The following is a 26,819-nucleotide window of genomic DNA, read 5'->3' as shown; positions in this document are numbered from 1 at the left end:
TAATCCTTGAATCATCAATTTTTCTCGTACAGCCATTCAATCGTGAAAATGCGAAAAAGGGGCGCGCGGAGACGAGAAAAGCGGTGAATTGTCGGGGGGCAATTGGTGGATACTGGTCACTGGAGTTGTCCAACCGGCGGCGACGCCAGGAGAAGTTGCACCATTATTTAGCCTTTGAATGCGCGATAAGAGAAATCGCGGCTGTTTCGGACAGACATTGTTCGGGTGCCGGACTGGTGCTCCCTTTTCCGTAGTTAGTGAAAACCAACGCTGCCCACTGGAGCCCTCCACCCTCTTCTCCTCTGTCTTCAACCCCCTCATCCCTCGCTATTCCTCCCCCTGTCCCACGGAGCCAGCTGTATGTCTGTATTTGCGGCTAACCCCCTCAAGCCCTCCCAGCACCCCTTTACCCTCCCATCAGGAGAGTGGACTCCACTGTACTACGAACAGTCGCTGTGTCTTCTGTTCCAAAACCTTTCTCATACATAACTTACCCACACTCACCGAATAACACACGCAAACGAGGAGACGCGAAACGTGTGACCTGACCAACAATATATTATAGTTTAAAACTTCATTCCAAGCCGTGTGTTGGCGGGAGAGACGCCACGAGAACTGCAAATGCCGGCAATCCGATCGCTCTGGGACGGGGGGGGGGGGGTGAGTTTCGGTGGTGGGTTGAAAACGCATTTACCTCCCATTTGGTTTCCAAAGGGGGTTGGGATGCAGAAAGGGCGGTGAGGAGAAGGGGAGGGAACTAATTTTCTCTCTGTTTTTTTTTTGTTTTCACTCTTGTTCACATTTCGAAAAGCCCCATCAGGCCATATATACACATCCATTTCGCTCGTGCTTCAGGCTTTTACTTCCACCGCTAACCGCAACTCCAGCTTCTCTCTCAATATTTTTTTTTATGTGTGCAATGCCCCGCAGGCAATACGCGTTACGCACGTACGCACAGTCTCATGAAATTTTAACTGGGATATAAATTTCAGTGAAATTGGATGAATCTGGTTTAGTCTCAGAGCGACTTTATTAAAACAATGAAGAGCATTAAATAAATCCAACAAATCATGACGTGTGGGAGGTATTGAATTCGTTCTGAAGTAATTCATTCAATTTTTCCGCGAGATTTTTTTTTCCCTCAGTGCGTCGGTATCAAATGATGTTCATTAGTAATACGAGTGATATAACTGGTGTGCACGGTGAAACGAGCCTTCGAATTTGTGGGGAAAAAAGAGGAAAATTGGGAAAAAAAAGAGAATGAATATGTGAATGGAATAAAAATGAGCTATCGATATATTGCTAATACAATTTCATTTAATTTCCTTTGAAACAGTCTCTCGTTTGCAATATTGAATTTTCGTTATGAGCTAGCCGAGGCTCTCTTTTGTATACCATCGTTATTTCGTACCCCCATCCAATGCTCAGAATCTCCCTTCACCCCTCTCCATACCGTATACATATAATTGCCTCGGTGCCAAAATAATAATGCCAATGCTAGAGGGGCAGTGAGGAGGAGGGGAAGGGGGTACAGGAGGGAGTGTGAATTAATCCGATAACATTATCATCGACAGGAAAATGGTTATTGAGTCTACATTAATGGAAAAAAATAATCCCTGGGAATGGCACTCATTTTGTATGATGAGATTTTCAATTCGCGATCTACCCATGGAGATGAGCTTTTATCGTTTTTCTGGAATATAGGGTAGATCATTTGGGAATTTTTATTGAGTCATTTTGATTCTTCGAATGCGTAAAAATTCAATTTACGGAGGACGGGGACTCGTTCTATTCATTGAATGAGTTTCATACATTTGAAATGGATTTATATTAGTGGGCCCCACGGGCTGGGTTTCACGACTTTTGGATTCGCCAGTGGTGAGTAATTTAATTTAATTGTTGGTATTAGTGGTGTCTGGACGAAGAAAATGAAGGGAGATAAATCAGAAGACGAAAATTTCTCAGAAAATGTATGAATTGTCAAGATAATTTTGATTGAAGTTTTAGTTAAAATGAGATTGCTTGAAGTTTTTTTTTAATTTCTTGGTGTAAATTTTGAGAAAAAAATTTTAACCTATCGCTTAAAGAGAGTTTTCAAGAAAATATTTCCCCTGAACCTGTTATTGATCATTATTAAATCAATATTTTTTGCCCATATTATTCTAAGCTCTTGGTGTTATCTAACCCTGTCGTGGAGGTTAATATAATCCACCCACTGGCAAATATCCCGGTAACTGAGACGCACTTGTATGTATACAGTTAATACTGTATTTGTGACTTGTCTATTTGGGTAAGGGAGGAGACAAGGGACATTAGGATACTATTGGTACATTATCAACGGGCATTAATACTGCCGGACGCCTCTTGGACTACTATCGCATTGCACGCTAAGATAATTACCGGGTGAAATATAGTACTGGGCAACGTAACACCCTTGATTACAGAGGAGAAACCTCCTCCGGTGATGGGAGGGCTATGTATTTTATTCACTAATCCTGCAAATCCTCTCCTCTGTCTGTCTTCACATTGAGGAGAAAATCACCCTAATGTCAAATCAATAACGTCTTGAGTGAAAGATGTCACACATACATTTAATACATTTGCAATAACTATAATCATATATCAACAAATAAATAATTAGTATCGAACTGTACATTATGGCCGTGCCCCATATTATTATATAAAATTTTCGATCTGAATATAGTAAATTATGGCATGAGGACGATAGGTGGAGGGTTGTGAGGAATCTCAAGTTTGCTGCAAACGTCCCCTGATTCATAATCCGACCCCGTCGAATGTCATAATTTTTTTTTCGTTATGAAGACCTATGAGGGCTGGCACCAATGGGGGTCGTGGAGGTGGAGCCTCATCGAACACAAAAACAATTACAAAATGCTGAAAAGGAAGAGTATTTTCTCTGAGGTTAGAATCACCCCTTCAGATGTCCTGGTATATGAGAAAATGAACATGAGCTGACGCAATCGAATCAGTTGATTGCTGATCTTCACTGAACATATCGATAAAAGCACATCCTCCCCTGGATCTTCAGGAATAATGTGATTAATTGTCCTTTTCACTTTATTTCACTCACTCAATACTATTAGTTGTGTCGCTATTATCCACCTGTCATTTCACCCCCAAGTTACGACAGTATCGAAAAATGTCTTTTTAAAGAGATTATTTTTTTCCTCTCAGTGTGAGCGATATATTCTTGAGTTCAGTTACAACCGTTGATAATTATCCGTCGAGACAATTTGTGTTCGAAAACAACTGACGCGAATGATCCATGAGGAAGAATAAATACTCGAAATATCTAATGGTTAGTAGTTTTGGGGTGGGTGTACAGTGGAGAACGGAAGTCGAGGAATTTCATCAAGTTGTTTCGAGGACGTCGAAATAGTTGGTAGAGTACATAAGGTGTTCTCGTTGGTGTGAGTCAGCCGGTGCTTGGTGAGTGAGGGAGAAAAGGAGATGGAGGTGGAGAGAAGAGCTGATAGACAACAAGAGAGCAGCGCCGAGTTGCCGACGTTTGATTTACACCATTTCTCAAGCTACCATGCAATCCGCTCCAGCCCAGTCTCTGTCCCTCATCGCCATTACACTCAGCCTCTCGACAGAGACACCAGGCCTATATCCAGTTGCTCTGCATTCGCAACCTCGTCAAATTTCATTCCCCCTCCGGAATATTCCCAAGAGTCGATAACTCGAGGATACCAAAGTTCCATATCACCAGTGTGAGCTGTGTGTGCATGAGTAAACCACTGGGAAAAGCAGAGTGGCATGAGACATTCAACTGAATACGTATGTATATAAGTTATGGGGATGATCTGGACTGTTCAAATAGATTAGTCCAGTTGTGTAAACTTTGGGAACTCTTCGTGCAATGGCTATACTTTTCGTGGGAGTGGAGACTATTTAATGGAAATTATTTAGTGTTACAGGAAAAACAAGGTCGTGATTTAAGTCAACGATAAGGTCAGATATTTAAAAAATATTGATATTATATATAATTATCACATGGGAATGCTCACTGGTGGGCAGGAAATGATTCGCGTAGAAATTTAAAGAATCTTTTTTAGAAAACTTCACTCCAAAGATGCCATGTCAATTAGTGATTATTAAAAATTTCAAGATTATTTGATGGTACGTCCGGTGGTGGTTTTATACTAATGAGATTATCAGTAGAGATGAAAAAATTTCTCGGTAATGATGCTTTTATAAATTTAATAATTAATTGTGATTCAGAATATATTTTTCAATTTTATTCGACAGCCATTTGTTAAAATTTTTGATAAATGTTCGTCGATTCTATTGATGCATCCAATTTTAAAGCAAATTGTGGATTGCTTCGTAACCTTCTTCTTACGATATTTTCTAGGTCAGACAGTGATCGATTATCAAGGCACAAATGATTGCAGGACTGTTTCCAAATATATATATAGCATCACCATCTAGTTACACATTCAAAATTGATTGAATTTATTGGATCAGAAGTTCAAGCTGTTGAACACTATTAATTATTTTCGGCCGAAACTTTTCGTGAACTTCGATAAATTTATGTCTCATTGAAATTGTCTATAATTACACGACGAAAAATTGGCAGTTAGTTAATGCCCCTGTTACATGTTCAAACCCACACTATTACTTCAAAATACTCCCAAACCATCAATCGAAAAATTCTGAATTTTTCATCGTTCATTACTGAGTCATTATTTTCCAGGCAATTCCAAGACTGTCCAAAATTTCTTCCTGCGATAAAAAACAGCTAAAAAACCTAGCTAGTCCCTACCTCCGAAAATCACCCTGACGCGCCTCATCGAGAAAATGTCAAAATGATATATTCTGCTGCACCATAATATGTCCTCAAAACTCTACCCCACAACATTAGTCCATTGTGACTCCAGCTTCATACATACTGCATCTGAGATTTCATCGTGCCAGTGGAAAAGCCCTAGCAATGTAAATCCGCCCCTACAATCTACCAACTTGGTTTCCCCTTAAATAATAGATTTTTAATCCAGCCTACCGTAGGAAAAATGACTGACCCAAGCCTTGGCCCAAGGGCCATCGGTCTACTCGGCCAGCAGTACCACATTTCCCAGCTACTTCCATATCATTCCTTGGTTTTCGTCCCAGCGGGAGTGAGCCAGAAAGCGCAAAAAAAAAGACAGAAGAAAAAAAACCCCCTCGCCACCCCCTCTGAGTGAGAGACCGGTGGAGGAGAATTCCACGGAAATCACGAGGCCAGACCGGCCTCAAATAAATCCTTCGCCACGGGCAAACTTTTTCATTCCTTTCCCGATTCGGACACTGTGTATGTGGTACACCAGTCAGTGTGCGCTTGTACACTATGACGAACTCCCTTCCTCGCTAGGCTTGCAATGTGGTCGGATGTAAGTGAAAAAAGACACGGAATTCCGGGACTAAATCCACCCCCTGTTTCCGATAGTCTGAAGAATTGAAAGCGGCAATTGCTCCTATATCGGATCGTTGAGTACCACTGCTTGGCCAGGGTTACCACAGACTCATTTATTTTCCCTCTCCGTCCCTTTCACCCCCCTCTGTCCCACCGACCAACTGAATTCGAGTATTTTCGTGTGTCCCATGGTCAACGTCGCACAGCCAAACCGAGTAACAGGGCCGAGTCGCTTGGAATCCACAAATGTGTTTTCGCTTGTTCTCCCAGTAGCTCTCGTGTGCGAATCACACTGCGGGGGGGTCCAGGGGATCGTTTGGCTTGACCAGACGCCAGTTATATACAGCCACAACATCGTCCATTTATATTCCAAGCATCGTTCGTAAACGCCTGTATGTGAAATGGCTCGTTCGGTAGGAAGTCAGTGGATGAACAGACTCGAAGAGCGTGGGAAGACAGAGAACACACATACATACATCGAAGGGTGGATTGAACCGTGCGATGCACGGTTCGATACTTCATTGGGACACGCTTTGTTGCGGTTGACCCCCAACCTCACTCGAAACTCTAATTGTTACATCGAAATTCTGACGCTTGTTGGCTACACTCGTACGGCCAAAATTTTGGATAAACACAGTGTATGCGCAATTTTTGTTGTACGAATCGACGGATGATAGCCGATGGTGCCATCGGTTGGCTATCGCTAATGAAAAAAAAAAATGAAAATAAAAAAAAAAAAGGTAAAATGTGGAAGAGCAGAGCGGATAGAGCTGGCGTAAAAAAAGGATATGAGAGCGGAGAGGATACGCCAGGCAATAAATATACGAAGATTAGATCGGCAAGTCAGCGTTTTCGAAAGCCAATAATTCGCGTGAAATATCGACGATCCTGCTCGGACACGTAGGGCTGGGTAAAAAAAAAAAGTGAGTTTTTGGGTGGACGGGACGAGAGGGGGGAGGCGGGAGGAGGTATCAAGTGAAGGCTTTTGACGTGTAAAGCGTGAGAATGATGTAGTCAACCATCAGCTGGGGATATCCACTTGTCTTTACGTCTGATGCATCGACAATAAACCTCAATAATGTTGGATAAGAGTGAAGATTTTCGAGAATTGGGTATTTCACACGGAAAGGTGGGGAAAAAAAAGTGTCTTTACGTCAGTCTTCCGTGATCATGGGTTCCAATAGTCGTAAAACATTAGCTTCTCTCGGCGATGGTCAGGAAGAGGAAGAAGTAAAAAAACGAGGTGGCCAGGGCATTTCGATGGGGGACTCTGCATTCGATTCCTCTGGTCGAATACTCTCTGTGGATGGTGTCGTAAAAAAATATCGTAGGTGCACGTAGAAAACATGAGCTTGGGGCTTGGGGTGCATTAAATGTGAACGCTTGTCTTCCACTCAATTCCGTTTGAAAATGAACCCTGATAATGTAGCTTGGACTTTCACAATGCACAGTTGTGCAAGCCTCGGAAAATCTTTGAACGATGGGTACACTATTGGTGGAAGGGGAGGTGGAAAAAAACAGGATTATGATTGAGTCGATAAATTCAACTAGATTTCAGGTGAAACGAATCAGGTCAAGTGTCAAACGTCATTTTATCGTTAAGTGATTTTGCGGGGAGATAAATGTCGAAGATTTCTTGGGGGGTAGTTCTGAGATAAATTCTAATGATGTACTAGAATAGTGGTGCAGTGCGCCAAGTCAGTGTTAGAAATTTCGGGAAATTTCAGTCACTGAGTCGTTCGCGGTAACTGAAAATCACCTACTTCACCCGCACAATTATCGATTTTTCAGTGAAAACGGGAATTTTCAACTGATCATGAAATTGGAACGTGGCATAAAATTCGATTGCTATAGATCGAGAATTAATGACAATTATTGCCTGACTTTGCGAAAATTTAATTGTATTTTTATGGCGTGGAAACTCGAAACTCAAGAGCTACGCAACTATGCAAGCAATTGATTGATTCTTCAATGATGAACTAGACTGAAATTCGCCCAATAATTATTTACCACACAAAATCCAATTTCCGTAAGATGCAAGAAGAAACTTTCGGAGCACTTTCATATGAAATTGAACATGAACGTACATTACTTAAAACGGATACGCTGCAGTAACTGAAATTTCAAGGAAAGTCTACCAGCGCGAGAGAAAAAAATCATAAAATTTGTGCACATGGAAGCCAGTAGCCAGCGGTTTGTGATGCATTAAACGTGAACGTTTGTGATCCCCTCAATTCCATCGGAAATTCACCCTAATAATGTACCTCGGATTTTCTCCATGTGCCGAGGTCGCTCGGTTAAGTCAGTCCAATGACAAAAAAAAATTCAACCACCACTTCCACCCTTAGTTTTTCTCTGATTCCTAAGAGAGATGAAAGCACTCGAAGTAGTCTAAACGGATTACACGTCCTCATTATCCGACAACCTTCTTTCCCTTTATTTTTACATTACCCAGGAAGCTTTTACGCTCAAGTTGACGCGTGTATTACAGTTATGTAATTTACGGCATCTGTCTGAGACGTCGCCCCGAGATGTGAAAAAAAAAGGACCGGGGCAGACAGAAAATTCCATTCCGTGTGTTTGACACAGACGTTTCGTATACTAGGCATCGCATTTTCTGACATATCAGCAGTGTCTCAGCAACCCTTTCGCCCTACGACGATATTCCCTGTGTGGTAGAATGCACGCGTGTATTACATGCTCTGCATATCCCCAATGCTTTGAGTGTTATATAACCCAACGTTGACACGTGAATGTACCTCAATACCATTTCAGAGTTACACTATAATACATAAGCAATGTACATAAGAACACAGTGAAGAAATATGTCTATATATAGTTGGTACAAGTTCACGCTCTACCGCCCTTAATCGGCTGGAGCCAAGACCCCTTCCCCCTCCACCCCCCGCCGGGGGAGGAAAAAAAGGAGAGCTTTCTTTATTAAAGCTCCACGAAGTGACCGAAATATGTGCTTATACGTATTATAGCCGAAGCCCAGGCTTGCTTCAACATCACTAAACACCCCCGTTCACCCCCCTTTGCTCTACCCACTGGGCGACACTGATGGTCTAACTCAAGACCCGTTACCGCGTTTTCTACTCACGGCCGTTGCTTGGCTTCACGCTTCGCTACGATAGCCCTTTCACCCCTTTCTCCCCAAGCCACCCCATTTTCCCATCCCCATTTCACTCACCCTTTGCCTCTTGTCGCTTATTCCCACTCTCTGCCACCCCGCAGCGGTCTACTTTCCACCTCAGTTTATGTCGTAACCCCGTGGTACCCGCGCATCATCTTCAATAAACTGTGATTAACATTTTTAATGATGAAGAGTTATGGGTGGATAACAGTGGGGGAATTAATGAGAGGGAATATGTTGTGGTCATTGCGAGGTGGTACGATGAGAACGAAAAGCTTGGATTATTGTGTGGATTCTACGCGGAGAGAAAAATTCTTCAAAAATTACGTTCCTCTTTCGTAATCTTCCAGTCAAAATTACGGAATAGTTACGCATTTTTTCACTGAACGTTCCATATTTTTTCGGAAACAAATTAGACTTTTTCCGGAAAGTTCATTAAAACAGTGCGTGATTGTTCTGTAATTTTTACGGAATATTGTTTGACTGGTGCATTACGGAACAGAAACGGAATTTAAAGAATTTAAATTTTTAAAGAATTTTTCTCTCGGTGTATTTTCGGATTTTTGTGTAGTACAACATGATTATTTATAATAATTACCACGGAGCTCTCCAGTAAATGGAAGTAAAGTAATGAGTCCACTAAAAATTCTTAATTTCCATATTTTTAACTACGAAATTTTGTATAAATTAAATGCTGTAAGTGAATCAAACTTCAGGTTGCAAAAGGGATCTTGATTCGTCTTAATCGTCGTATGAGAAGAGAATTTCGTAGAAAATTTCTTGTGTCAAGTACCGTGAACGGCGCAATTTACACACTCGGGAAAAATTCACGTACATGAGAAAAATTATGGTGCCCTTAATAATGTTCCGGTGTTGCATAATAATTTTCCTGGTAGTGCACGATATTTTTTCCAAGGGTGCAAATTGTACTCCATTCACAGCGCTACTCTAGAATTTTCCTAAAAGAATGTTCTCCAGATCTACCAAACCGTACAAAACATTTCTGCATTCATATCAATGAACTACTGAATCATCTGAATGCGTCTGGAGTGACGAGGAGCAAATGATAAGAACAATAGGTTGAGACTAATTTATCTATCATCTGAGCGGCCTAGAATTGCCTCCTGCAAGTTAAGCGTAAAAACAACTCTGGCCAGCATTCCACCTCTATATCCAACCCTCGATATATTCTTCCACTCTGGTGTACCGTGTTCTCGTGCCGGCCGGCCGATACTCACGCTCCAGAGAATCAACCAACGAGTAATTGACACGTGAAATCGTTCGCGGAGAAGCGACTCACCAAGTGACTACCACTGGCCGCACCACGAGCCGCTTTAAATGAGAAAAGAGCCAATAAACGAATTCTCCGTAGCCATTCAATATCCTGGGGAAAAGAAGGACCACGATACGTTGACCGTTTCCATCGGTGCATAAGGACCCGACAGTCAAATTTCCACCTACTGTTGATTGTCTATTTCATGGTATTCATTTTTGCGAATGCCGAATTCTCGAATATGGGTGGGTATTGTGAAGTGATGAAAGAACATATTGAAATGGTTTGAAGGACTGAATTTAATGATCCAAAAAGAGCTCCAGGAACGAGCAAACGAACTATTTGAATTCTGTCAGGGAGACTGTATTTTTTGAAAAGAGGGAAAATATGTCGAGGAAGAATATTTACGAAGGACCAGTTTTTCCTTACAGATCTTCAAAAAAAAGGAGTCTTTCCTCATAAAAAGGTGAAAAATAAATTGTTACCAAAAAGATGTTAACAATGATTCTGACGATTCGATTTTCACTTTATTTCCTAACCCTTATCATGTTCATTGGTTCGACCTTATTATTTGAACTATTATTCAATTATTTCCAACAATCAAAAATAAATTAATTATCTGAATTTACGTGAAATTCAGATACTAATCACATTTCAACTTTCAGTATTATAAATTTGAAATTCAGCTTAAATCAATTGCTCGTGGAATTCCCTAGTCACCTCGAAAATTCAAAAACATTGACTGTGTTAGTGTAACGCAGAGAAAAAAGTTGCGGAAAATGTACCATAAAAATGGTGTACGAAGACGTAAAAATTCTCGGAAGAGCATTTCGTACTACTTTTATGATTTATCACGTAATTTTTAGTGAAGTTTTTCTTCAATTCACCGCAGAGGCTGGACATTACATTGAATTTCTTTTTATGCCGATTGAAAATACAGTACAATACCATTTTGAAATGACGATTTTCAACGTTCACTGTTGCAAGGACTTCCAAGTGGCAATTTCATGGAATACCACAGAAATTAATGAGTTCGTAGATACCCTCAAAGGCAGCAATTGCAAATGAATCGACCTTCACATTGTGAACGTGAAATTTTTTGTGTTTCAATTAAAAAAATTCTCAAATTTTTATAATTTTTAGTCTTTTAAAAGCATTTGCAATGTTCTCATATGTAATATATTCATGAAGCGACGTAGAATACCAAAAAAATTCTGATATATCAACAATTGAATATAATCTCCTTTTTCAAATAAATATGCTCTCCATGTACCAATAATTTTCTCTCAGTTCGCATAAAACAAATTACTCAAAATACTTTGCTTATCTCCATCATTCCACATACCCCGATCCATCAAATTTCCACCTCAATAACTCAGAAACAGCTGATTACTCATTTCTCCTTTATATCCATTTTTCCAATTTCTACCGCAACGAGAAGATATTGAATAGACCCAAAATGCATTCGCTAAAAATGTCTGTGTGTGCATCATCTGAATGCATACCAGGCTTCCGTTTTCTCAGGGAATAGCCAGTAAACGTGAATCGTGGTTTCATTCAAAGGATTCCTTCCTTCAACTCGAGAAGAACCTGTATATGTACCGATAACATACTTGGACCACTCGGTTGTACCTATACGTGAATGAATGGAATAGAAGGTTAGGTTACTGGACGAGGAGAAATGCTCTTGTGCCGAAAGTTGTGAAAGGGCACTATCCAACCATTTATAGAAAGCTTTCCAGGATTCTCGAACGCGTTTTACGATCTAACGCAACACGTTACATCGTAAACAACAGCTGGCCTTTATATTTCATTTCGTTGCGCTCCCTTTGCTAATCTATTTTATACACTGAGAGAAACTCGTTTCTGCCAAAGAAAAAACTCTACCACAAATCTCCTTCAACAGATTGACATAAATCGGATCATTGTTGGGAAAAGAGCTGGTTGTTTCCCAGGTAGGAATTGCCAAGCTTCACGCCGGGCCTAACGTGGGTTAGGACCGGCTGACCAAGCTTTGGTAGTCCTAGACTCCACCAGTCTTGGTATCTTAGTCACATCAGGGAAAGCCCAGGCTTGGATCCTTCCCGGATATCAAACCTGGGTACCAAGCTTGTGCCAAGCCTGGGAAAAGTCTGGTTCATTCAGCCTCGGTTCATAGCGTCTCGACCAGTCCTGGGCCCAGACTGACCAACTGGCTGAAATTTATTTCTCTTTAACTAGGCGGCATGCTGATTTTACTTACACGTGAAACCAAAGGATGGCAATGTCTTATGGTATTGTTACGTGTCCCCCTTCGAAGACTCATTCATTTGTCTATGATCTGAACTTCGCCAGAATCACGACTGTCTTTTGATTAACATTAGTCTTGGTGTGTCTCTCTTCGGAGCTCTTACATGACCCATCGTAATACTCCTTGTAATTAATAAACCGCCCCAAACATTTACCAACCTGTGTCGTCTTTATTCTTCCCTGGATATAACAGTATTATGCCAAATTGTCAACCTCACATTGTTACATAAGTGTAAAGTAAGTTTTCGAATGCCACAGGGTATCTGGTTCATTTGTAATTTATCTGGATATGTTCAGTACTATAAACTGTTTGAATAAAGCGTAGGTTTTTTTTAATATAAGAGCCTGGAAGGGCACTGGCTCGAAGGCCTGGACTAGCCTTAATGAGTTAGCTTGGGTCAGCCTTCGTTACCAGGCCTGGCCCCACGTTGCATTCCAATGCGCATCCACTATTGATCCAGGCTTGGATGCCAAGCCTGATCCAAGCTTACCTAGTCTTGAGAATAGCTTGGGTGAAACCTGGGCCATTGGTGATTTCCTACCTGGGTTTCCGAATCAGTTATTTGGTTTGACAACACTCGACGATGAAAATTGCGCAAATTGCTGGGTGTTGGGTCGTGATATCCAAGTCTTTCTTGATTTTTGTTCGTATTAGGGGTATGAAAATTATTAGTGGGTAATTCCCCAACATCTGTCCCTCAATTTTCTCCACTTAGTTCCAATTACAACGTTTCTCGCTAGACTTTGTCAGCACATAAAAGCTGCTACTTGCTCATTTTTCAGTTAGTTACAATTGACCGCGTAAACATTTAATATAGTCCACTGTATCATCGTGCACACTGTACAACTCAGAATTCAATAAATATATTCTTTATTTTGATTAAGAAGTGCTGTGTTTTTGAGTTTTGATTAATCCAACTGAACATCCGGACAAGGTATACCACGGAGTTCGGAAGTATTTTACAAATGATAGACTTCGGTTGGTAAAATTTTTGAATTCGTCACCAAGAACTCCAGCAATTTGAAGTGAAGCACCAGTATAGCAACAATTTCTGCTACTGGAATAGCTCAATTTACCTCGATTTTTAAATAAATTGGGATTTCCCATCATTTTTCAAAAATCATCAGAACAACCATTGAAAGAATTGTGCAAGACAATTTTCGTTCATATCATGTGCTCAGTAGCGTGTTTTTCGAGAATATTTTGCCTATTAAAATTGAAAACATCTCACAAATCAAAACCGTTGAATCTTGTAATTTTCCCTTCTCCACAAATTCCACCAATTTCCACCACTCTATCGAAAAAAAGACCGACAAGAACGGACTTGATCTTGGAAATCTTTCCTTTCTATCAGCGTCATCCCTCTCATCTCTAACGAGGACTTCTAAAGTCCACTGCAGTCTCACCGTAAGCCTTTTGGGCATTCAACTGAGAAAAAGTCTGTGACAAGAATGGACTATCTCCTAGAAATGATCTCTTCCTCTCATTGTGCTTTTCTTTTCATTGCGTTGGCTCATCTGTAATTTTTCAGAGCGATCCGTTGATAGCCCCAGTGGAACTTTACCCTGAGTAATTGTGACAGTGTATTACGAATAGGGTGGTAGAGTTGACAGAAATGTACCAAAGTTGGTCTGAAAGTTTGTGGATAATGGTTAGAATCCGGATGGCGTTGCGCCTCACATTTTTCCCTGGGATTTCTTACACTGAGAGCACTACATATTTCTCCCTCACCCCCCCCTCGCCCTTCATCCTCTCACGGTACTTCCGGAGCCCAGTAGGGGTGCACTAGGCGACCCCTTCGAGCTCCTGAGAAGCAGGAAGCTGAAGACCGGAAGGTAAGGAAGGCACATATCATTGTGCCGTCGAGTGGCTTGAATATTTCAGTTGGACAGTAAAGAGCACTGGCGTCGGCGCCCTATACTCTCATGCTTCTAGGATACCGAGACTAACGGCTTCTCAGAGCTGAAGGGGAGGACCAGGTTGAAGGATGGACAGGGTACAGGCGGAATGGAGGAGGGCCAGCTCTTAGCGTTCTTTTCTTGGACGCAGACGGAGAGTTTCAACTAATCGGCCTACAAGAGGTACTTGCTGGGATGACGAGAGGGCGAATGGGCTCGGAAAGGGGTGAGTAAGGGGAGGGAAAGAAAAATAGAGGCGAAAGAAGTGGAGAGGAAGTGAAAGTACGAGATGGAGCACTGAGATTCTTCATAAAATGGAATATCCGGGCTCATGATGCACCGGGAATTCGCTATTTAGAGGGCGAACGTCTGGATCTGGATCATTTCCGGGTCGGGATTATTGCGCGTATGGAGGAAGTTATTTATGATATAGGGGATTGTAGGTTTGGGAGAGTGGTGGTATTTCACTGCAATGAGATTTTGTGTTATTTTAATATCCGTATTATGATTTTCACAATTTCGTTGAATGTGATGCAGACTTTTTGAATATTGTGACAGGGGTTTAATTATGAAAATTTAAGAATTAACTTTTGAGAATTTTTAAAAGTTGGAAGGCTGTCGGTGTAGGGGGTTTCTACTTGTTTTAGGTACGAAATAAAATCTTGTTACGAAAAGGTGTCCAACTCGTCATCTATTTAAGCGAAGCTCTTTTCTATTTGATTCCCATCAATAACTGACCGCATTCAAGTCGCTTTGATATTTGACACACTTAAATGAATCTTTGTTTTTGGGTCCAGCAGTAACGACAATCAATTAATGGGGTTTAAGGAATTCTGGATTTCCCATTGCATTGCAGTTGTGCCACAAATTTATGCGAAATCCATGAACTTTCAATTGATTTTATGAGATTTCAATTTTTGTTCTAAAATCGAGGCTTTCTGGTAAAAAACAGGAGTATGATAAATTCGGTCACTTTTAACACTATATCCTTGCACTTCACTGAACAAACCGGAGAAATATTCAAAATGAAGAGTGCACATCGTTCAGACCTGCCACACATGGTCCTCTCGGGAATATAGCCATATGGAGTGAGAATAGAATCATTCGTCGCTCGTTCCACATCCGTTGAAATTGCGTGATCATGCGAAAGAATGAACGGGTAAACTTGTTTATGCTGGTGTTCGGGTCTGTGTGTGTGTGTGTTCATCGAAATTCATCGTGGAGGAAACTCCAAGGTGACGACAAACGAGCCAGACGGGACATCGTATAGTGGGCTTGCTCGATATATACAGGTTAAAGGCGGTCATAACTATGTCACAGCTCCGTTGGACCGAATTCTCTTGGGCTATTTGCTGGGGAAGGGAGGGAACGGACGCTTGGAAAAGGGGATGAGGCTCAAGCGGGGTTTTAGTAAGGTTGGCTGGGGATGGGTGGGTTAAGTTTACGGGGTCAGTTTGTCGAGAGGCGAGTCGCACGAAGGGGGCATACTTGGCAGCAGGGGTGAGCAAGTTCTATAGATGCCTTGGGTTTTGCCTCAAGGGGCAGAAGGGGTAGGGGGCGGTGGCGGCGGCAGGGAGAGGTGTAAGATTTAAGCCCTGACAACGTTTCAAGCCCAAATGCACTGGCGGTTACGTAGGTGAATATTGACAAGGTACATGACAGGGACTACACTAGTTTAAGGTTTTCACCTGCCAATCAGTGGAATTCCTACTGCCAATTTGAGGAATATTTTTTTTGTCGGAGGTTTTTTTAAGGGGATGAAAGTGTGTGGTATGTCGCGACAATTGATGTGAGAAGTGGAGAAAATGATGGAAATTCAGTCGATATTGAATGATCAATTGATAGATGATTTATCGATAATTAAAATTATGTGGTGATGGCATTGGTTGCGAGGAAATTCAATGCGTCACTGTGAATTCCATTTTAATAAATGTCTGAATGTCAATGACGACTACAGAAGCTTAAATACTGATTAATATGAAATTTGTAAAAAAAAATTCAAGTAGATTATGCCATGTGAGTCTGATCTTATCTTTCGCACAAATTAAAGGGATTTGGTGTACTTTGTTGTTTAAATTCGGGCCCGATCAGAGTAAAAATTCATATTCGCAAAAGGTAGATGCGTACATCGAAATAAAATTATTATATCTCATATACATATTTTAACCGGAAATATTGTTACCACGCAAATGAATAAATTTCATATTCTTTCCCATGGCGAAACCATATATCGAGATAATCGAAACGTTAAACATTAAAAGCAAAATTATTAGTAAAAACATTCAATGGTAAACTCTATTAAATGAGAAAATCCATTATTTTCTTGTAATTTAGTTTCATAAAACAAAACATAAAGTGAAACGAAATTTTTATCATTTGATGAAACGGTAATGGAAAATATCAATTCTAGATGAGTTAATTGAACATTCAGCATCATTCGGTATTCCACATCTATATTTCGAATGCAAATTTCAGCCTTTTGGGGAATTATTGTCTTCGTTGTACAAAAAAAATTGAAATTTCATTTATTTAACAGCGCACTCTAAATAAGTGATTTATCGAACCGAACCATTTTACATACCAATTAGTTCGTTTCCTTTGTTTCTTACACAATGATTTTTTTCGCAAATAAAGGCTTTTATGTAGCACATATATTGATATTGGAAAAAACTCTCTAATCAAAAATCCCCAGAGAAATCAAATTTCCGTTCAATTTTATCTGATATAAATAAATTCTGCTGAATTCAGATAAACGATTTTTATCATAATAATTCTATTCCCCATTGCTCTTCAATATAAGCAGGTAAATTTGAGCCTGTGAACGAGTGCGAATCGATCATCAAGCGATGGTGAACGTGAGAAAACGCCAAGGATTCACAGGATGCGGCGCCGCGACTGAATTATTATGTCTGAACATTACAATCGGACGAGCGGTACTTTCATTCCGTTTCCTACCCCCTACCCCTCATCATCCAGTCAATTTTTTTCATCTTTTTTTCCGCTCAAAAGTTACCCATACTTTTATACGGATAAAGATCTTGAGGGCGGAGTGGGAGAGAAAAAGTTATAGTCGTTTGCAAACTAATCGAGCACTTGGTTTTCTGTGAAGCGTTAAAACTTTTCGGTGACTGTCAACTTTTCTGCGTGATTCCTTCCCGTTTTCCAGAGTGAGCCCTCATCCACTCAGTAAGCGCAGGCAATCGTCGTGACACTTCTGAGAAAGAAGGAATGACGGTAGCTCTGGTCTTAATAAAAAAATAAATTTATCAACAACATGAGAGAATAGATTAATACAGAAGTACTCCATTCTCCCACCGATGTTGTTATGTGTACTTAAACTATCCGAATACTTTAAATCCGGGGGAGAAAGTTTTAATAATTTCTACACTAATTGAGGTGTTCGGAAATAATAATCCCTCCGTTACTCGAAACTTTCAAAATTGCATGCATTTTTTTCCAAGTTCTCTCACTGGTAAAGTTTATTTATTAAAGTTCTTATTCTAACAAGATAAGCTGGAGGAGATTAAATTTGTAAAGGAGTTGGTTTGCCGTTGGAAATCCACTGGTAACGGTCAACAATAAACTATTCACAAAGATTTGACTTATATATCAAATGGCTGGATATTGATTATTAAGAGAGAAGTTACCGTCAACTCTTATTTTTGTCTGTCCTCGATTGTTTTTCAATGATCAAAGTGAACCCACTGAAGGATGTCACACAAGCATGACAAATACACTACCACTGACCAGTGTATTTTCTCTAAAAAAGTGAGGACGAGGCGACATACGGTCTCAAAACGAAAGTAGTGCGGTGATGAAAAAAAAAAAAAAAAATTGAAAGAAAACCCAGTGGCAATTTTTCATGAAGGTCTTTTTTTTTCTCATAACAGTAGCCGTCCAGAGTTGAAAATCGATTTTTCCCGTACGGACTCTTTATTTCTCACTGCTATGTGCTAGGTGTTGGTCGGGACCCTCTCGTATTCTCATCTCTTTTTTTTCTCTCTCTCTCTCTCACAGAATATACGTATATACGTTTACGTGTTATAGGAGTCTCTGGCCCGTACCGTTCGACGGCCGTGCTTCTCGTTAAGCCATTCCTCTCGCACGTCTTTTCACTCGGAGGAATGAATAAAAGTGAATGAAGCGACGGCATGGGCTTCTACCGGTGAAATATTGCACGACGCGACGAGCGGTGCCATTTAATTCATCCACCTTTTCCCTGTTAGATGCTTATGGAAATTAAGACAATTGAAAAATAAGAGGAACTGGAGGAAGACTTACGAGATGTCACCGTACGGTGTGAAAGCTTCTCTCAGCGTTTGCGTCTCGATCTCCGGACTCAAGTCTCCAACGAATATGTGATAGTGTTCTGGAACAAGAGAATGAGATTATGTGAGTTTATGATACTTTGTGGACTCGGGAAAATCATTTATTTCAATCAAATTAATTTTGGTTTGTGGAGAGCGCGTCTGTCGTCTGTCACACGCAGCAACAAATTACAATCCCCAGGGAGCTTTCTCAAAACTCTCGGAATATTCCGATAAATATTTCTGTTCATCTCTCACCCAGAAAATTGGAATTGTAATTCCATTCTGTTTTAATGGAACGAATCGTTAAAAAATATGAATTAGTGATTTTCGCGTGCAAATGGAGGGGTGGGTTAAAGCTTTATTTATTTAAGTCAATTGAAATATTGTCTGTGAATTAAAAATGTGGGTTTTAAGATTTTTTGATAGATGGGACAATAACTTTTAATATTAACAAAAGACTCATAGAAATTAAGACAAGGAATTTCTGTCAGTTGAGTAAGGTCATTGTGGAACGTAGAGTTTAGCCTATATGTTTATTTTGTATCTTTTATAGTTTTTCCTAGTGGTAATAATTTAGCGTGAAGTATTTAGTATAACTGAGTGATAGTTTTATGGCATGCATGCCTTTTTTGGGGCTTTTGTGTGAGGTCCAGTGGAGACAGTGTGCTGACCGATAAACAATGGATGGTTTGTTCTACTGCATTGAAGAGAGGGGAACTATACGTAGATGAGAATAAGTGACATTTGGAAGAGTGGACAAGTTAGTTCGTTTTGGGAACAGAATTATTTTAATTGCGGCATATTTTGACCTTTTAATCAACATTATTGTGCCAAGTTGATATATTCTTATTATTATAGTTTTTTTTAAATAGACTTTTTCACATTTATTTCTTGCCCACCACATTGATCCTACAAAAAGCTTTTCGTTCCCGTGAGTACATAAATATTTGACGGATGACTTGACTGGCAGTGTCAATTATTTCTAAATTTCCCTCAATCTCTAGAGCTATTTTAAATAAATTAAGTTACCGTTCATTCACATACCTCTGCGAATTGTTACGATTTCTATCTTAATACGAATTTCGGTAGAAATTTCTTCGCGAAAGGTCCTTTGAAATTCAGGGAAGAAAATAAGAATCCTCATTTGCTTACAAATCCCATTAAAATTCAGACGAAATTCTCATGCTGAACAATAGAAAACAATGATCAATAGCCGCAACAACTCAACAATAAAATTAATTTCAATTGTTTCGGGGGGAGATTTAGGAGTTTGCATATAATCTTGAGAGCTTTTGGGTAAAATATTCTAGTTGAATACACGGGAAAGTCAGTGTAGATCGTTGGTTAATGTATATGTGCAGGCTTCCAAGTGGTATAGTGGGGGGGGGGGGGACAACGAGGGCGAAACTTGCCTCGGTTGTATAAAGGGTGGGAGGAAAGTCAGGCGGTGTGGGCCAGCATCCCTTTCAACAGCCCCATTAAAATTGCAACCGTTAATTTAGCATCGCCCTGTTGGAATGGCCCACTACTAACGTAGGAGTATGGCAAAGGGAGGAGTAGTGCATAAGCGTTAGACTCTCGCTCTCGGTTTTCTCCACGCACACCACATATTTATTCAAGACTTTGTTTGTCTTTCCATCGGTATAAAGGCTCATATGAGCGTAACAGCTGTACCCGGGGACTCAAACCACATTGTATGCCACATACGCGACTGCTAATGGTGAAAATAATTGAGGTAAATCTCCACAGTTGTTAAATATTCATTAATACTTACTACGCGGAGGGAGATTTATTTAAAAAGTGAGAGGATTGACGTAATTGGAATTAAAAATTTATCACGTTTGGGGGTGGATTTGCTATGAATTTATATTGTATTCTTGATGTGGGATGTATTGCTGAGGAAAAATTGAAATTTTTTGGATGGTTTAGGACATTCAGAAAATTTATTCACTTGCAGAATTTTTTTTTTTATGAAATAAACGTTTGTAAGAGTCTTTTTTACTGCGGAAAATATATTTATTCCACTCAGTAGCAACTAAACAATATCGCATAATAATAGATGAGAGCAAATGGTGTGATGTTTGGATAGACGAGTTTAAATAACAAATACCCGTAAAATAATTATATTCTAGGAAATTAGAAGGACTCGATTCATTTAGAACCTCACGCAGGACTGCCCCCTCGCACTCACCCTTAATAACTCATCCGCCCAATGGAAGTGAGGATAAAAAAATTATAGAAAAAATTATTCACATAGAATAAATCAATCTTTCAAATTTAATAGTGAGAAATTCGCAATAAAAATTGTGATTTGATAAAAAAAAAATTCTCACAAAGGCATATAGACCCCATTCTACCCCATAAAATAATCTACGTCTTTACTTTGTCAGAGCCCTTACCAAAATCCGTTCTACCTAAAACCTCAATAACAAAGCCATGATTGACGATCAACCGCTCAAGATGTCCATCTCCCCCGGACGCATCGCACAATTTCCCTCCAGCAGTATTCGCCCGGACATTTCCGTGGAATGAGACTCGAACGAGTCAAAATGTAGTATGATGCCTGGCCACCGGGATATATCTCCCTCGTCGTCCATTTGCATTACAATACCACCCACTTCACCTGGCCTAGGCTTCACGTTTGTCCAAGAACGCAGTCAGATCCGATCTCTCTACTACTGTGCACGTTCAATGATTTATTCCAACGTATAATTTAGAGCACATCTCCATCCCTCGGTCCTCTTTCTCCCTCCCCCAGCCCCTATTCCACCCCACCCCAAGCCGCTCGACCACGCCACTCAGATCCTTCCGCTTCGATTTTCATAAGAATACCCCCGGGGACGAGAGCATCGTCGTCGAGAGTCGATTTACTTTTTATCGAGGGAAATACGATTGTTCATTACAGAATATTTTTCATTTCTCTTGTTTTCCACTTCCACCATTGGTTGGAAAAGAGAAGTGGACCTCAGTCCCTTTGACGATGATACGTTATTCTGATGATATGTAGAGAAAATCGAATCGTGGTGCAGTCTCTCATTCCAATCCCTCTCTCTCTCTCTCTCTCTCACTTCTATTATGATGACTCGTCGATTCCCCAGCCCTTGGGCGACTTGTATGCCATCTCCTTTATCAGCTCCACCTTTGTCAGTTAGTTGGTACGCGGAGATATGCCTGGGGGCTGGACTGCCGGAACTTGTGAGATGTACGGACGTTGCTCCGATTACAATCGGTTTGATGGTTTACCCATTCCCCAGGAGGGGGCTGGGGTGGTTCCGGTGGACGCACATGGCCGTCCATTTCCGCGAATTAGTTCGAGACCTGTGCTTTCCACCACCTGAACTACTGCATCACCCAGTGGTCTAGTTGCAATCCCTGTATGGTACATCACTTACTTCAGTCATTCCTCACTGGCATTGCTACGAGATCTACTGATGGTCAATTTTGATTTGTGATGAACATCATCATTTTTAATGAATCATAAACTATTATTTGGATCACAATTCGCCATTTACGAATTGTATGATGAGCCCGAGTCTTGGGTTTTTTCAATGTTGGAAGGGCTGGTGCTAGTCCTGATTGAATAGTAAATTGTTTAAAGTTCATATATTGATGATTTCGTCGTGTAATAGGGAGCGGGAAAATTCAAACGTTGTCATTAAATGATGTTTTTTAAATGAATAATTTCGTTAATCCTCAGGCCAGAGACCCTTCTTCAGTCTGCGAGTGGGGAAACTGGAGTTTTGAGATAGGTCCCAGTGATTGGGACTCACAAATAATATTTTGAGACTTCTTAACCGATGGTGATGCAGTGGAGATGTTCTACAAATTCTAGGGTAATCTTTTGTCACTGTAGAGACATTTTGATTTATTCAAGGTCATCTGCCTTTAATTTAATCTCCTAGTTGCATGCCAATGGACAAACATCCCCACAATCATGACGGGCTATTTCTAGATGTCCATAAACGTCCATTTCTGGGAACCAGTCCGATGTCGGCGTTCCATTACCTGGACACTCCTGCACGGTATGTTATTTACTCCACTCACTGTTCGCCCATTATTGCCAAGAGATTCACTCCCCTCAATTTTTTCCTCCTCATCTGTATTTTGCCCGGTGGCCCCTGTTTCGGATCATAAATCAGGACTGAAATCGGATTGAAAAAGTTGGCATAGATTTTTACCGAGTGGCATTGGCTGGGAGAAGAAAATTTAAACGTTTTTCGAACTGTGAAAGGGTCGAAGGGTGGAGACAGAAACGAGTGCCGGAAGATACACGAGAGTTTTTTTTCAACCCTTGCATCTCTTTCTTTCTGTCGGCCAATCGAAATGGACAAAAGAGAAAGAGAGTACGGGAGTTTGAGTACTGCACGGCGATAGTCCCTGGTACGAATTTATTTCACGATTGCGGGTATTCCATTGTTGGGAAATGGCCTCGAGGGAACGGCTAATCCCCATCTCGCCTATACTATCGCACTCTCAATGGTAAAATTTCCCTCGGAATTCGGAAAAAGAGGTTTGTGGATTCATCGATTCTCTTGGCCGTTGCTCCAAAATGTAGGACTTGCGGAGGAGGCACCACATTGCAGGAGACAATCACTGCGCGGGTTCATTGTTACTGTCTCCTTCATTTTCTCCATCTTTAACGTTTAAAATTTAAGACTCGATATTATCTCGGCCACTGTAAAATGCTCATCAAGGTAATCATGAATTAAATGACGGGCCGTTTATTACGAAATGAGAATTTATGGTGTAAAAATGACATTACCATTCGATAAAAGGGCGTCGTGAGTTATTGTTACCTCGTTTCTGTTCCGAAATTTAGAAAAAATTGTATAGAAATGATTTTGGTTTTAGGTTCGACAAATTTGGCTCTGACACAGAAGAGATTTAATAGGGGTTGATGTGGAGGAAATTGTTGGGGAGATGCTAACTCCGTGAATTCACTGCGAATGTCTCTCTCGCATCAACTGTCATTTGCCAATGAAATTTGAGCTTTGATGTAATGGATACCACCACAAAATGTGAATCATGATGACCACGAGGAATATTCTGCGGGGTTTATTATAGTGGTGGAAACGTCAGACATGAGGGTAGTTGCATTATTTGTGGAGTGGTTGAAACCGCCAAAAATTTCGCGAAAATTCGTAGTTAAGAATGCAGAATTCGACCCAAATATCGAGGAAAATTTCAATTGACGTTTAATATTCCTAAAATAGAACACAATATCCGAAAAATCCTGAAGAACATATTTTCAAATTTTGATTCATTCAAAAATTCCATTGTGTTGTAACATTCTCCTCTATCTGCCCTCCGAAACCTTTATCTCTATTAATTTATCAATAAGAAATGATTTGTTTATTTTCCAAATCGAATGTATCATGTGATTCTTCTCAAAACTACGACTCAATTTCCTATGAAAAATTCTCAAAACGCATCCATGCTTCCTGCACTTGTTTTCCAATGTATTTATTGTAGTAGTGGACGTGCCTGACATAGCGCTGGTTATTCTACTTGTAAAACAGCCAAGCCACCAAGACCTCCGAAATTTCCGGATTGTGAGTAAGAAATTTGGTGCAAAAATCAAAGACAACCTAAGCTATTGATTCAATATTTCTCAATAACTAATATTCATCCTGAAATAATAATAATAATAATAATAATAATAAAGTTTTAGTGGCTCCGGTTGGTTTGTTAATTGAAAATTCAATCGTATTAGTGGATTCCCTTCCTCATATTCTTGAAAAAAAAATTATTAAATTCATTACTCAGTAGCATCTGATTTTTTATTGTAAATCTCTTACAATACGAGACTTAGGACAATTCCTCCTCGCCCTTTCCATAAAAATTCGCATATTTTCTGAACCCATTGATTCTCTCCTGTTTTACCGCAATGGTAGACTGTTACGGTGGAGGAACCTCAACGTTGGAGACCAGCTCCACGAATTCATTGTTACTGTCTCTCCCATTTCCCATGTCTTTAACGTACAAAATTTAAGCCTAGAGGCAATGGCTACCACCGCGAAATGCTCACCAGGGTGACCACGAGTAACATAGTGCACCGTTTATTATCGTGGTTGAAACGTCATAAATGGCGGCAATTATTTTGCTTGTGAAACGGCTGAAACCACGGCGCCTATTATCGTCATCACCGTTACCATCGTCATGTTTATTAACATTACGACAACAGAGAAGTCCGGAGAAATACATGGAAAGGGGTCCCCAGCGGTGTACAACAGAGGTGAAAGGGAATAACAACGGTAATAGAGGTACACCGGTGGTCACTCTCTGCATGTGAATGCATTCACTCTCCCGCACGTCTTTCTCCCCCAGTTCTCCCTCGGGGTGCGATGTGTCCGACTGATATTCTGATATTTGGAGATGCTATCGGTAATAGGAGATACATCGAGGGAGCGGGTGTTGTTTCACATTGCATTTGCATTGTTAGAAAATTGTTCTTTTTTTATTAATGAGATTATCCACTTTCCTCTCTATCTCAGGATCAAAGTAATTAATTAAATTATCCATTGAATTATTCATGGATCTACCATTAAATATTGATTTGAAAATTCAGTAAATTTTCTCCAGTTCCGTCCACCGTTCATTCCGCCCACTCGCTCTCACCTAAAATTAAGTCGTCTAATTTTTTTCAATTCCAATGCAGGAAATCAAATTCCTCGGAAATAAACCGAACGACAGATGAGCGCGTGCCCAGTCTCGTCATCCTATGCAACTGTATATTAGACTGATATACCTTCCACTATCCCAGAATAGACCACACGATTCAATGGTAGATTAATGAAAGAATCGTGCAAAGATCGAGATTGCCAGACGTTAGGAAGACCGACGAGAGAAGAATAACGTCTATATAGATATACACAGGATGGAGCGAAGGGGTGGGAGTGGGGATGCTTGGAAGCGGAACGAGGAAAATGGAACAAGTCGAAATGAAGAGTTCCATTGAATTTTCGACAATGCCAACGATCTACCACGGACAAAGTTGAACGCGCCGTGAGGAAAAAGGTGAGTGAAGGGATGAAACGCGAGAGGCACAAGAGCCCAGGCAACCGGAGGGGGAATGAGTCCCTCATCCTCTTTACTCCTTTATTGGGACGGCGCGACATTGCCCCGGGGTTTGGCTCGTCGTATACCTCGAGGATTGCTTCAATTTCGAAAGACATACCCGTGTAAAGTTGATTTACGAGGATAAAACAAACCTTCTTTATCCTTTGTTAGCTCAATCTCGAGCGTCAGCTGATACCCTTTTTTTTTACTCACTACTCAATTCACCGGAAATCAATACACGGTGAATTATCAATTTTACAATGGTTATTTAAATATTAGTGGGATCACATTGTCGAAGCCATTGGGAAATTGTATTTTCTGTCATTGGACATTTTGTTTGGCAGCTTTTGTGCGTTTCTGTGTGCACTCGTGCGAACGATGACAGCTTTGGGTGGGGTGGGCGGTGAGGGGGAGGGGAGGGGTACAGGTTCGACGGAAAAGCATACGTGGAGGTGGCGCGTCGATACGGCCATGGGCTCGTAAATCGCTGTGATTTAGGGGATGACCGACATATTGGTCGACGCCGAGTTTCGACTCCGACTGAGAGGAGGGGAATTTTGTTCATTGCTGGTGTGGAGGACAAACGCATATCTGTGAACACTGACTACCGTATGAAATGGTTTTCCCAGTCTCTGTTATATATCCAGGTATGTCGTTGGTGACTATGAACTGCTGCAAGAGCTTTAATGCATCATTGTTCCTATTGCAAGACAGTGAGAACGATCTTCCGAAGTTAATATACATATTTCACGGGATATCCTTGAACAACTGGAGGGAGAAATGTACATTTTCGAAATAACATTTTCACCCTGAATTGTTGTCGTGTGCGGAGGCGGACTTTCAATCTCAGCGACATGATCAAGTGTCGCTCTTCGAATAACAAACAAAGGGGTACAATCGACCATTCGTCTAATTGCGACTGCAGTGGATAGCGAATGGTTGATAAGTTCGAATAACCTGTCTCGTGATTTAAGTCGGAAAATGAGAACTGTAAGGGGACCGGTGAGGCAATAGCCAGGGATCGTTATAAATTCAGGGAGAGCTTTTGACTAACTGTGGGCATCGATTTAACTGGAGAACCATTTAACCGATATTGATATTGATGAAATATCAAACGATCCTCATGTTTTAGCGAAATCTTCTCAATGATCTTAGGTCTAGGGAAATGAATATCATCTTAAACTTCAGCCAATAATCGATAAATCCGGCTTTTGGACACAAACTGGTGTCAAGGGAAAATTGTTTGGAAAATCGGGGAACCTTTGAATGATTTGGAAATCAATTTAAATTGAAATTACTTTGCAAAGGTCGTTACACGGAGAGAAAAATTCTTGAAAAATCACGTGCCTATTCCTTAATCTGTCAGTCCAAACAGTATTCAGTAAAAATTATAAAATATTTACACATTTTTTTATTGAACACTCCATATTTTTTCTG

General features: G+C 40.5%; 1 protein-coding gene across 5 annotated transcripts in view; it reads right to left on the bottom strand.

The window, feature by feature from the left end:
• Positions 1-26,819, bottom strand: part of LOC135164544 (uncharacterized protein) — a 312,614-nt gene that overhangs the window by 39,367 nt on the left and 246,428 nt on the right. For all 5 annotated transcript variants that reach the window (XM_064125009.1, XM_064125002.1, XM_064125034.1 and 2 more), the window contains one exon: positions 18,295-18,382. In XM_064125009.1, coding sequence (XP_063981079.1) covers positions 18,295-18,382 — 88 coding nt within the window. The remainder of the gene's footprint in view (positions 1-18,294; positions 18,383-26,819) is intronic.

This window comes from Diachasmimorpha longicaudata, chromosome 1 (assembly GCF_034640455.1).
Source record: "Diachasmimorpha longicaudata isolate KC_UGA_2023 chromosome 1, iyDiaLong2, whole genome shotgun sequence".
NCBI classification, from domain to species: domain Eukaryota; kingdom Metazoa; phylum Arthropoda; class Insecta; order Hymenoptera; family Braconidae; genus Diachasmimorpha; species Diachasmimorpha longicaudata.
This window is presented reverse-complemented; position numbering and strand designations above follow the sequence as displayed.